At 49.7% G+C, this 12,630-nt stretch overlaps 1 protein-coding gene across 1 annotated transcript in view; it reads right to left on the bottom strand.

The window, feature by feature from the left end:
• The window catches only part of USP35 (ubiquitin specific peptidase 35), a 63,965-nt gene that overhangs the window by 32,945 nt on the left and 18,390 nt on the right, over positions 1-12,630 (bottom strand). Inside the window, exons 2-3 of the mRNA XM_084617611.1 lie at positions 3,775-4,471; positions 1,041-1,176 (exon numbers count right to left, since the gene is read on the bottom strand). Of these exons, the coding sequence (XP_084473737.1) occupies positions 1,041-1,176; positions 3,775-4,456 (818 nt within the window). The 5' untranslated portion in view covers positions 4,457-4,471. The remainder of the gene's footprint in view (positions 1-1,040; positions 1,177-3,774; positions 4,472-12,630) is intronic.

The raw sequence follows: 12,630 nt of genomic DNA, 5'->3' as shown, positions 1-12,630 counted from the left end.
ATTTTTTTTCCCCCCCTTGTGCAACTGCTATTTAGTCAACTTGCCCGGATATAGGCAGATACCATATAGCCCAGATACTGCAAAGCTGGGACCCTGAGTGAATGCTGGACATCAATTAGAGAGAGAATCTGACAGACCAGACAAGCACTCTTGTATGCTGGCCGGGGTCAGCAGGAGCTCAACTGCAGGCAGGAAATGGGAGACAGTACAACTTTGGTGTCCCTTTATAACCTCTCTCAAGCTAGGTAGTTCTAATGCATCCATCGGGGTAGGATCTGGGTGCTACACAGTACCTGAGCTATGTCACCAACTGATCACTAACCAGCCCACCGCCTTCTGTAGTTCCTCCGTGCTCCAGGCTTTCCAAGTATGTGGAGCTCCCTGTTCTATAGCTGTGACTTTCGCAGGAGCTTGGGTAGAAGGGAACGGCTGCTCCAGAAGTGCCAGCTGTGCTGCCCAGACCCTCCTGATAGCCCCCGTAGGGAAAACAGCAGCTCTGAGGTCAGGCTGAAGCCATTTTCACAGCCAGGCATTCAAGGGATGTGTCACGCAGTTAAATAAAGATCCAAAGCACCGGCAGTTGCACTCACCTTAGCCAAGATTTTCAAAAGTGCCTAGTGATTTTGAGGGACTCCACTTCAGGTGCCCAGCTTGAGACACCTTAAAGGGACTTGATTTTCAGAGGGCAGGTTCTCAGCACTTTCTGAAAATCAGGCCCTTTTAAGGGGTCTCATGTGGGGAACCTAAAAATCACAAGTCCCTGGTGAAAATCTTGGTCTTACTCCCAGAGTCCTGCATGGTTGGAGGGTAGTGAGGAGGGATAGCAAAATTCTCCTGTCCCCAAACCCCTCAAACCTCCACACTAGGGCTGTACCACACTAGGATACCAGCAAAGAGCATTCTGCTCCTAAACCTGAGTCCTGGGATGAAATTGCTAGGAAGGGTTGAATGTAGCTATTGGGCAGGTCTTTCTCTGGCCTGAGGCACAGCAAGAATCCTTCCAGGATGTTCAGCAACCGGTACCTCCCCACATCTCCTACCTACTGATCGCCGTCATCATCTGCATATCCGTTATGCTGTCATCGTTGGTTAGGTTTCTTATGACACCATCCATGAGCTCTAGTGGAACGTATTGGACCACGCTGGCCAAGGCATTCGATGGAGCTTCCTGCTCCTCTGCAAGATATTAGTAAGAACGGACAGCATTAAAGCTGGTAGTCGCTGGGAAATCCGATTTACATTATCCTGTCTCTATGGCAAAGGTCGGATCCTTTCTAGCTACACAAAGGGCTAGCTCATCAGCTAGTCTAAATCAGCATAGCTCCATCGACTCAACACTGATCTGTTCTGGGATGGCAGTTCCTATGTTCTTAACGGCACACAAGGCACGCGGTTGTGGCAGACACCCTGGGTGCTTTGTGAGGCACATAGCTGAAAGAGGGGCAGGTGAATGCTAGCCCCTGGAGTGTGCTATTGCTTTTCTAACAGCTGGCTATATGGTCCCAACCCCTAGATCCCTATGCAAGCAAATTCTCTTTCTATGCTTGCTTTACACTACTCGTTCTCTATAACCTCCAATGGGACGTGTGACACTCTGCACCTCATATTCACCGTAGTAATATGATTATGATGCATCTTGTACAAGATATGCCTTGTGAGGTGTCTATGGAAAAGTTAGGATAATGATATTCAGCAAACCATATTTATATAATGTATCATTTTTTTATCTGGCGTTATGAATATTAACTATGTATTTGTATTTTAAATGTGGTTGTACCTGGGTAATACTCATAAAGCTTTACATACAGTTTGTGAGCACACTGTGAATGGCCTATTCAAGTTGAATGGCCCATCAACAAAGACAATGAGCCATGAGAAAAGCTAATCTTCATCTGATGAACTGTCCTGGGGACGCTTCAGTCATCCTGTGAACAATGGCCGCCATAACTCATCGGGAGCACGCAAGGGCTTGTGACCAGATCACATGATACTGAACGCAATTTTTGTACATGTATTTTTCCACAAACTGGCTGGGAACTTGGCTTGGAACAAAGGGGTTCCCGCGATATGGAAGAAACTATAAAAGGAGGAAGTGACATCACCACGGGGACTCAATTCCCACACCAGAGAACACCTGGAAACATCTGTGGAACAAAGACTGAACTGGGGAAGGGGGGTCCCAGGCAGGGAAGAAGGAAGCCTGCCTGTGCATGGAAGCTTACTGGATTGTTTATACTATCTAACAGGGTAAGACACTGCTTGACTGAAATCCCATCTAGTGTTTATTTCTTAGGTAACCGTCTTTGATCTGTTTGCTATCACTTATAAGCACTTGAAATCTATCTTTCTGTAGTTAATACATCTATTTTATATTTTTTACCCAAAACAGTGTGGTTTGCTTGAAGTGTAGGGAAAACCCTCAATTAACAAAGGCTTGTGCATAGTCCTCTTCACATCAAGGGTGGGGCGGACTGGGTAATAAATTCATACTGGTCAGGCTTTTGACCAGGGCAGGACGGTACAGCTCTGGGGTCTTAGGCTGGGGAACTGGGGGTATTTTGGCTGGAGCCTCTCTATTGTTGGTTCATGCAGTGACTGGCAGAGCATTCATGAACACAGCTGGGTGTGCCCCCTGCCTGTGAATGTTTGTGTGAGGGCAAGCTTGGGGGGCTTTGTAGCTTGTCACAATGTCACAGTGTGAGAGGGAACCAAGATTGGTAAAACAGAGGGCTCAGCAGTACCCCAGTTCCAGGTTACACCCCAGGGGGGCCCCATCACAGGATGATCCAGGATATTCACACCCCTGGGGCATGCTTCAAGGCACAAGGCCAAGGGTGAGGTTCCAAAGCACCCAGGGCAGAGAGATGCCCAGCTCGCACTGGAGTTTGTGGGAGTGGAGAATGGGCATTTACTGCCAACAGGGAATTGGGAGCCCCACTACCCTTTGAAATTCTCCCCCAAGTGCTTTTGTAACAACTCAGTGGGGGCCACAAGCACTGAGCAATCACTTCTACCACATAGCATGGCTTAATGGACATCACAGAGAACACTGGAGATGGAATTTAGGGCTAAAGCCAGACAGCTTCAGCACTGAAAGCACAAGCCCTTCCCACTTGAACTGAAGGAGTAACATCGTTAGCCATCAGTAAGTAGCAGACCCACTGAGGTTGGCCACTAGAGGGAGACATCATCAAATGTTTTAAAGACTCACTCTACCTCCCACTGTAGTCAATGGCAATCTTTCCACTGGCTTTGCCTGCAGTTGAGTTGGACGCTATATCACTGGTTTACACCAGCACGCTGGTCAAATTTCAGCTTGCGTAATTAAAATTCTGCCTAAGTTTCCTCTGCAGTCTCAACTGTATAATATATTCTTCACTTCCTGGCCTAAACGATTGGGTAGGGTTGCTGTGGACTTACTGTTGCATTTCAGTAGCAGATGATCCCTTTCCTATTTATTATCGCCTGTGCAACTGTGTATCTGTTTTATTAAGTTCCTGAAATGCCAGATCTTTTCGGACAGTGTAAAATGTAAGATAGGGGTCAGCAACCTTCGGCACGCAGCCCATCAGGGTAATCCGCTGGTGGGCCACGAGACATTTTGTTTATGTTGACCGTCCACAGACACAGCCGCCCACAGCTCCCAGTCACCACGATTCGCTGTTCCTGGCCAATGGGAGCTGCAGGAAGCGTGCTGAAGGTTGCCAGCCCCTGATGTAAGACATTCTATTTCATTAGTAGCACACGGCTGAAAACACACTGTACTGTTTTTACCTGTCGAAGAAATGATAGTGAAAAGCTCCTTCAAGGATGGCAGAATGGAGGAAGTCTGAGCTCTCCAGATCTTCTGTAACAGTCCGCTCACTTTGTTCACGTGGTCTAGAAACTCCATGATGTCATCTTCTCCTTCTGAGATGCACTGGAACTGCCCAATGCACCGTATTAGCTGCTGGCAAAACAAAGTCTGGTGTTTGCCTGTGGGAACACACTGAGGATGCTGGGATAAGAGCTTACTGATCTTAGCACACTGCTTGGGCCCAGGCCGCTCGCAGACTTTGCGGAGCACTTCAATCCTCAGCAAGCTGAAAATGTCACTAGCTGATGGGCTCTCCAAGATGAACTGCAGTCCCAGGTGGATATAATCTAATACGTAAAGGCTCCTTTTCCCCGCAGGCCCGTAACCTTCCTGGAGGAGACTCAGGAGGAATCGGACATTGAAGAACTCCTCAAACTCCTCCGGGTGGTAGTGGCCGTAAACTTCCAAAACCTCTTTGCCGATCTCTCTCTTAAACTTGGTGTCACCCATGAGGTACAGCTTGGTGGAGAGTTCTAGCATGGACCAGCACTGTTCGCTGTCCATGGGCTGCTTTATTGCCTCTATGACGCGTCTCACTAGCCCTTGTTTCACATTGTTGGGGTAGGAAGACATCATCACAGCTTCTAGTATCTTGTCCATTTCACCTTTTAGACTCTGAAACAGTGTGAAACAGCAGCATGTTAGTCCAGTTTTACTTTACCACCCAAAGCTTCTGAGCACCCATGGCTCCTGCTGGCTTCAGCGGGGATGGGATTGGGTGCTCAGCACTTCTGAAAATCCAGCCACTTTTATTTAGGTGCCTAATTCTCGATTTTGGAGCAGCGTTGCCAGATTGTAAAATTTGAGCCTGTGTGCCTTCCCTGGCTCCCACTCCTCACCCTCCCATGTTAATCTTTAATATTACATGTCGAGAGTCCTATTAGAGGACTAATAGGCAGGGTGACAATCAAGCAATAAAGACACAACTCAGAGCTGATTCTGAGATACAGGGATGATCCTCAGATTAGACAGGGCCCATTTGTATCACTAGAGCAGGGCCATAAAGCTGGCTTAATCAGTTCCCTGCGGATTCCTCTGGCAGAGTGTAAAACTGGCACTATGTAAACCTTCCCCTGCTCCTGGTGTAAGGGGGTTTGGTTTGGGGAAAGGGGCGTGGCCAGAGCACCACTGCACTTCAGCAATCCGTGGGTGCTGTAACAGCCCCTTTGGGCTGTGGACAGCCAGCTGCAACTAAGAGCAGCCTTGAGGTGTCTCTTGCCAGGAGCCAAGTTGGCCCCAAGATGAGGCAGCTGTGAAAGTGACCTGGGTCCTGCAGCAAGCACAGCTCGGCCAGATCCAAGAATTGGAGAGCTCTGCAAACAATTTACACTGCTGTAATCTGCATGACTATCAACATCTACTCCCTGGACAACACGGACGATCTCGTGTCATTTCTACCCCCTAGAGGTGCCTGGCTCTGGTTATTGTGCTGAAGTGTCTTTATTGTGGCTAAAGATATCTGTCGGTCTTTTTGGGTGTGTCAGATGATTAAATTGCCAGATATGAATTTTAAGGAGCGGCCTGGGATGACAGAGGTGAAAACACTCCCAATTTTAGAGACTCTTATACTCTTTTTGAGTTCACACAGACTCCCAGCCCTCACAATTGGAGGCCATTTTCTATTCATTCCTGCAGACCGACTGTTCCAGATCATCATCGCAACTCCCCTGTACAGCTTGCAGTGACTCACTCCCCGTCTCTAGCTGTCAGCCTGGAAAAATCTCAGCACAAGACTGAGCGAGGGCCTGTTAGCTGCAGATCTGTCACATGTGATTCTGCGCTTGGTCTTGGATTCTGCGATCTCATTTCCTCCCATTTGTTTTGTTAGGAATAATACCATAACAAATCCATGGCTACTTGTTGTCTCTGTGCCAGGCACTGCGGCCACTTGGAGCGTCACAGCAGGGAAAGAACCCAGATCTCCCTGCTCCGGAAATATGGGCCTCTACCACCTGAACTAAGATGAAGCTTCTTTCGCTCTCTGCAGTACAGGGTCCAAGAGATGCTGACAAACAGTTCCCATTGTAGCCAGTCCTGGGGCTTTAGCAGTGGCTGACGCACCGGGGTGACTAGAGTTGCCAAGTGTGTAATTGCAGAAAACAGAACACCCTTGCCCTGCCCCTTCTCCAAAGCCCTACCCCTTCTCTGGGGCCCCACCCCCTGCTCACTCCATTCCCCCTCCCTCTGTTGCTCACTGTCCCCTACTCTTACTCATTCGCTCATTTTTACCGAGCTGGGGCAGGTGTTTGAGATGCAGGTGGGGTGAGGGCTCCAGCTGGGGGTGTGGGCTCTGGGGTGGGGCCAGAAATGAGGGTTTCAGGATGTGAGAGGGGGATCCAAGCTGAGGCAGGGTTGCGGGGGGTGTGTGTGCAGGCTCTGGGAGGGATTTTTGGTGCGGGAGGGGGCTCAGGGCTAGGGCAGGGGTGTGGGAGGGGGTGCAGGCTGTGGAAGGGAGTTTGGCTGCGGGAGGAGATGAGGGGTGTAGCCTCCAGGTGGCACTTACCTTGGGGGGCTCCCCAGAAGCAGAGACATGTCCCTCATCTCCAAGGCATAGGGGTGGCCAGGTGGCTCTGCGTGGTATGCGCTCCCTCCATGGATAGGTGCTGCCCTCGTAGCTTCCATTGGCTGCGGTTCCCAGCCAATGGGAGCTGCGGAGCTGGTGCACAGGGCAGGGGCAGTGCATGGAGCCCCCTTGGCTGCCCCTGCACCTAAGAACCGCAGGGACATGTCGCCACTTCCGGGAGCTGCCCGAAGCCAGGTATGGAGCCTGCCAGCCCCACCAACTGGACTTTTAACGGCCTGGTCAGCAGTGCTGACCAGAGCTGACAGGGTCCCTTTTCGACCACGTGTTCTGGTCAAAAACCAGATGCCTGGCAACCCTAGATATGACCCTCAGAAGAAATAGCACAATGGCATCCATGCTGAGGATGTTAACCTGTCCCATGTAAGCACAAGCATTTCAGGCACTGTTGGGGTACCCTGAGGGGGAATATGGATATTCAAGCCCTGCACTCTCAGAACTACCCTCCCCCCATTGCGGGATATGTGCCATTCCCCCACCAGCCGCCTCCCGTGCCACCCACTGTTCCCCTGATCCTGTGGGGAAAACATCTATGGGTGCCTTCCATGGATCCATGCCTCTTCCTCAGCCCTCTGACTGCGTGAGGAACTTCCTCCTTTGTGTCTCCCAGCCAGTACACCAGAGAGAGGTCACGGTCACCAGCCAGAGGAGCTACCAGGAGAGGGAGGCTGGTACCTCTGCTCCAAAGAGAGACTCCCTCCCTACCCCCGTCTAACAGATCAGCAGTTAATGATTTAGGAGTGTTAGTAAGTTCTTGCAGAGAGAAAACACAGACTAACCCACCTTGCTGTGGAGTGGCACAAAAGGAGACCTGCTCTGAAGCCTATGCTTGGCCTGCATTGATGTAGGGCCTGAAAAGTGAGGCCAAGATATTTGAATCTGAGAGGCAGTGCAATGTGGAGAGAGTGACTCTGTGATGTTCTGGGTCTCGAACCCAGGCCCAGGAGTCACCAGGCAGCTGCCACATCCAATGGATACTGGAACTGAGCGGGCTGAGAAGCTACTAGGGCTATAACCTCAGCCAAGGCACCACCCATGGAAGCTCTGATGGGAGGATCACCCGATCCACTAATTGGTCCAACCTCGCTCCTTAAGCCAGAAGAAGGAACTGGCTGCTTGTCTGAGCAACAAGGTGTTTGCCTCTTGTAGCTGCATTGGACCCTGCTTGTGCCTGCCTCCTGCTCTGCTCCTGGCTCCTGTTCCCACTGTGCTCCTGCTCTGTTCTTGATCCTTGCATCTCCTCCTGCCCTTACACCTTGCCTCCAATCCTCAGTGATCGGTGCTCTCTGACCCTGCCTCCAGCTTGGCCCCTGGCTCCGGCATTTGGCATCTGACCTAGGCTCTGACTCTCAGCTTCAATGCCTGGTTCTGACTCTGGCTTGACCCCTGGCTCTGGTAATTGGCAGTTGACTCTGGGGCTGACCCTTGGCTTCATTTCCCCAACCTGGACGCCTGCTCCACCCACTAGACCTGACTCTTGTTCTGACTACTAGGGCAGACTGCCTACATCCCAGGCCATAACAGGTCCAAGGGCAAGGTGGCATGGTTGAAGTGAACTGGTTTTGTGACAACAGCATGTTGGATGGATGGAGGTGCGGGGGACAGAGTGTTAGATGGACCCGAAAGGAGGACACTGCAGTATTCGAGGTGGGGGGTGACTAGGTTGTAGCTCAGCCATCCATTGTGAGGGATGAAACTACAGGACTTGGTTCTGTCCTGGCTACGCAGAGGAAAAGAAGCGGGAGCAATCAAACACAGCCCATGGCTGCAGGCTTGGATGAGGGGAAGAACAGAGGTGTTGTCCGCAGAAATGGAGGAGGAGGTCATGGAAGGGAAGTTGAGGAGTTCAGCTTTGGCCGTGTGAAGTTTGAGAGCATGGCCAGCCATCCAATGGGAGACGGCAGCAAGACACAAGACTGAACAGCATGGGCAGCGGGTGAACACGCCATTGTGGGAGGCTGGCCCCAGCGCCCCCAGCCCCAGGCCTTGTGTGCACCGGCCCCAGCCTGCCTACCCTAGTCTCAAAGGGCGGGAAACTGGAAGCAGGCAGGGGAATTCCCAGGGGTGGAATGTGGACAGGGCCATGACCAGGGCCAGCTCCAGGCACCAGCGTTCCAAGCAAGTGCGTGGGGTGGCAGCATTTCCGTGGCCGCAGCAATTTGGCGGCAGCTCCTCCCTTTTGCCATCCACGGCGGCAGTTTTTTTCCACTGCTTGGGGCGGCAAAAACTGTCGAGCCGGCCCTGGCCATGACAGGCTGTTTGGGGAGGCATAGCCTTTCCCTGCCTATGCCACCCGCCACCCATACTGGACAGGGTGAGACATGCTAAAGAAACAGCTCAGTGGTTTGAGCATTGGCCTGCTAAACCCAGGGTTGTGAGTTCAATCCTTGAGGGGGCCATTTGGGATCTGGGGCAAAAATTGGGGATTGGTTCTGCTTTGAGCAGGGGGTTGGACTAGATGACCTCCTGAGGTCTCGTCCAACCCTGATATTCTATGATTGCTGCTGTAGCTTTAAAAACAACTTCCCTGTCCTCATTTAAAAAAAAACTGAGCAAGCTGGCATTTTGAAAGATGGAGAGGGATTTGATCTTCCATTCCAAGCATGACACCAATAGGTGGGCTGTAAGATTTAAAAACCACCCAACTAAAATAAACACCTAGAATAAACAGAGCTTCCTACGAATGGTCATGTATTTGTCCTTTGAATAAATGCAAGATAAAATACTTAGAGCCTGATCCTAAGAGGGGCTGAGCGCCATCAACTCCCAACTCCCAAAGTTCAATAGACCTTGAGGGTGCTTAACACTTTGCATGAGGCACGGAGAGACAGACAGATCCATACACACCAAGACACTCCATGGTGGATTATGGGGTGGAGAGACTGAGCCAGATCCACAATTGGTGTAAATTGGCATCGCTGCGTGGACGTTATACTGCACCGTTTGATGCTCATTTTGTAAGTCCAAAAAAAGGGAGACAAGCAGTGGGGAGAAAGACAAAGGAGTCAACTAAAATCCATGTCTCTGCACACATGCAGGGAAACTCAGAGGAGCCCAGAGATACCGAGAGGAGGGGTGTAGTAGTTACTGGACATGCTCTGTAGCTGTCTCTGAAACTAGGCAGAGGATTTCCATTGAAGGCAAGCAGTCTTGCAGTTTCTGCACATTTGATCAGAACTCGTGGGGGGCGGTTATAAATATGGGATTTGGAAATAACTCTGTGGACTCAGCCTCTAATCAACACAGGACTAACAGATGTTTCTGCTCAGATACAATGGTGATGGGGTGTCAGAGAGTGACTGGTCCCTTTAAAGGGAGGTGGGGCCAGTACCACCTCTGGCATAATTAATTAGCTGCTTCCCAGCCTGAAAGGGCAGGACTATGGGGGCTCTGGTGATACAATAGCCAGCTGCACCAATAAAAGGGCATCAGTCTGGTGTGGAAAGTCCTGAATTGGAGCTGCAGGAGAATGGTGCTCCAGGGGGAACCAGTACTCTATACCTGAGTAGCGGAAAGCCCAGAAAAGGGCTGGGAACAGGGTGCAGAGGGTGGGTTGAACTTAAAGAAGCCGTGGAAGGGCAGAAGAACCCTTTTGTTTGTTGGGATTTTTTAGTTGGACTTTTGCTATGCTGGAAAGGGTTAAGTTTGACCAGAGGATTAAGCCATAGCACCAGCTCCCACCTATGTGGGGAGGGAAAACTGAGACAGGGAGTGCCTGCAGCACCATCCTTGGCCAGCAGGGGGTGCTACAGGGCAGGTGTGCCCTATGACAGGGGGGTATAAGTATCTAAGATAAATAGATACATGGCTGCAGCCCTGGTACTTGGATGGAGGGGACTTCAGTCTCCTGGGCTGTCAGTGCAGCACCTGCCATGAACAAACTTACTTAGAAACAACCCCTCCCTAATAATTTATCATCGCCCTAACTACAGAACAAGGTGTCTGAGGTTTTTGAGTTCAGCTCTGTTTACGTTTAGCTTCTTTGGCTTCCTCTCTCCCTACCTTCAATGTTTAGAGCCCTCTCTAGCTCTCGCTGGATATACTCCCGCTGAGGTACAGCAGCCTATGTTGGGATTCTGCCCAGCTTGTGTGGATTCTCTGTTTTCCATAGTGCTGCCAGCCAGCCTTTACTGGAAGAGAATAATGCAAATCCTGGCTGCTCATCAGGGAAACGCTGCATTTTTGTGTTATACAGTCAAAGTGACGGGGAGACAGAGAGCGAGAGATGGAGACTGCAGAGTCAGGTGGAGTTTGCCATTTGTCACTGCCTGAACTCACCATATATGGGATTAGAAGGGAGACCTGCTGAAAGAACAAGGATTTCACTGGAACAGTTCAGAACCACATTAAAGTCAGATTTGTAGCCAGGCACGGGATGAAAACACTGAGCAGGAAAACCCATGAATAATATTATTTAATCAAACAGATAGAAATAACTGTGTCTTTTAAGACAAATCTATTACAGTGCCTTGCTGCTACCTGTACAAACACAGTAAGAGCCAGTCCCCAACCTGCAGAGATAAGTCTAGACAGACAAGACAGACACTGGGTGGGAGAAAGGAAGAATTATCCTCATTTCACAAATGAGGAACTGAAGGCGCAGGGTAGAGAAACCGACTTGCCCAAGGTCATAAAGGAAATCTGTAGCAGAGCTGGGAACTGAATCTAGATTGTTTACATCCCAGCCCAGCCCACCCCACCCCTAACTGGAAGATCACCCCTCCTTTCAACTTTTACCCAGCACTGCAGGTCTACATGACACAGCCGAGTTAAACCGTTTTCTACTGGTCAAAGCATAGATCTGGGAGCAAGAAGCGGAGGAGTCTGTTCCTGGTGCTGCTTCAGCCTTCCTGTGTGACCCTGAGGAAGACACCTAACCTCTCTGTGCCTCCGTTTCCTCATTTGTAAAATGGGGATAATAATAACTACCTACCTCACAGGTCTATTGCAAGACTTAATTCATTAATGTTTGTAAAGCATTTAAGCTCCTAAAATGAATGATGCTATAACAGTGCAAAACATGAGTGGGAATGGCACAGATATATACCAGAGAACAAAGGTTCTGAAGAGAGGGGTCATGTCAAATCTCCTCAGAGGGCACGGTGAGCCTTCGAGTCAGTGGTCTTGCAACCTGGCACAGATCTTTGCAGTGTCCTTCTCACTATTGGTGGAGGGAGAGGGGAAGAGAGGGGGCTTCCAAGTTAAAAAAAGTCCGAAAGTGGAGTGTGATTCAAAAAAAGGGTTGAGCACCTCTGCCACAGAAGACGTAACAGGTCTTTTCCATCTCTAACTTTTATATATTGCACAGAAAAGGTGTCAGACTGTTTGACCCAAGTGATCTTTTCTGGCCATATTACAGAATCAGATTAGAACGGTGGATTTTTTCTGGACGACAGCCATTTTTTTCATAGATTTTTCCAGCCAGAAGAGACCATTATGATCACCTAGTCTGACCTGCTGTATAACACAGTCCAGAGAATTCCACCCAGTAATTCCTGCATCAGCCTATATCTTGTGGTCGAGCTAGAGAATGTTTTCTCCTAAATATAGAGTGACTGCTTACTAGTGGGAAAATGCCAAGCCAAAACACAAAGACACACACACACAAAACCCTGTCTCCAGAATTCTTAACCAGCAAACTAACAACCAAACCATTCCACTTATCCAAATTATTACCTACCCCCATGACTGCACAAACGCCAGGAAACATCTCCATGCTCATTCGGTTCCCTTTTGCTGGAAGCTGGCTGTTTTGCTCTGTGAAATCATACAAGGCAGTCCCAGCACGCGCATGACTGCGTCATTCCCAAATGTGCTTGGCCCTACAATGTGGCCACTGAGCCGTGATCATGGCCTTTCTGTTTTGTGCTAGTTGCTTTATACTGTCCTCTGCAAATACACTGGATTTTTTCCCCCTAGTACACCAGTACTGTTTTGCCACTAAGTCCACACTCTAAACAAGAGACAGGTAGCTGTTGCTCCTAGTTTAAATGCCTTCAGCGACTGAATCACATCCATGGATCAAGCATGCATTCAGTTTGTAGGAAATGGGGACAGGGTAGCAGTAGAAAGTAAGAAATCCACAAGTGATGGTGTTTCAACAGAAAGTATTACAGTGAGAGGAAGAGATGCAGAGACCAAGGACTGGCTCTGACGACGGAACGGACCATCTCGTGGTAAGAGAGACTAAAAG

Source organism: Lepidochelys olivacea (genome assembly GCF_965140295.1).
Source record: "Lepidochelys olivacea isolate rLepOli2 genome assembly, chromosome: 1".
NCBI lineage: Eukaryota > Metazoa > Chordata > Testudines > Cheloniidae > Lepidochelys > Lepidochelys olivacea.
The sequence above is the reverse complement of the archived record's forward strand: the minus strand, read 5'-3'. Positions and strand labels throughout refer to the sequence as shown.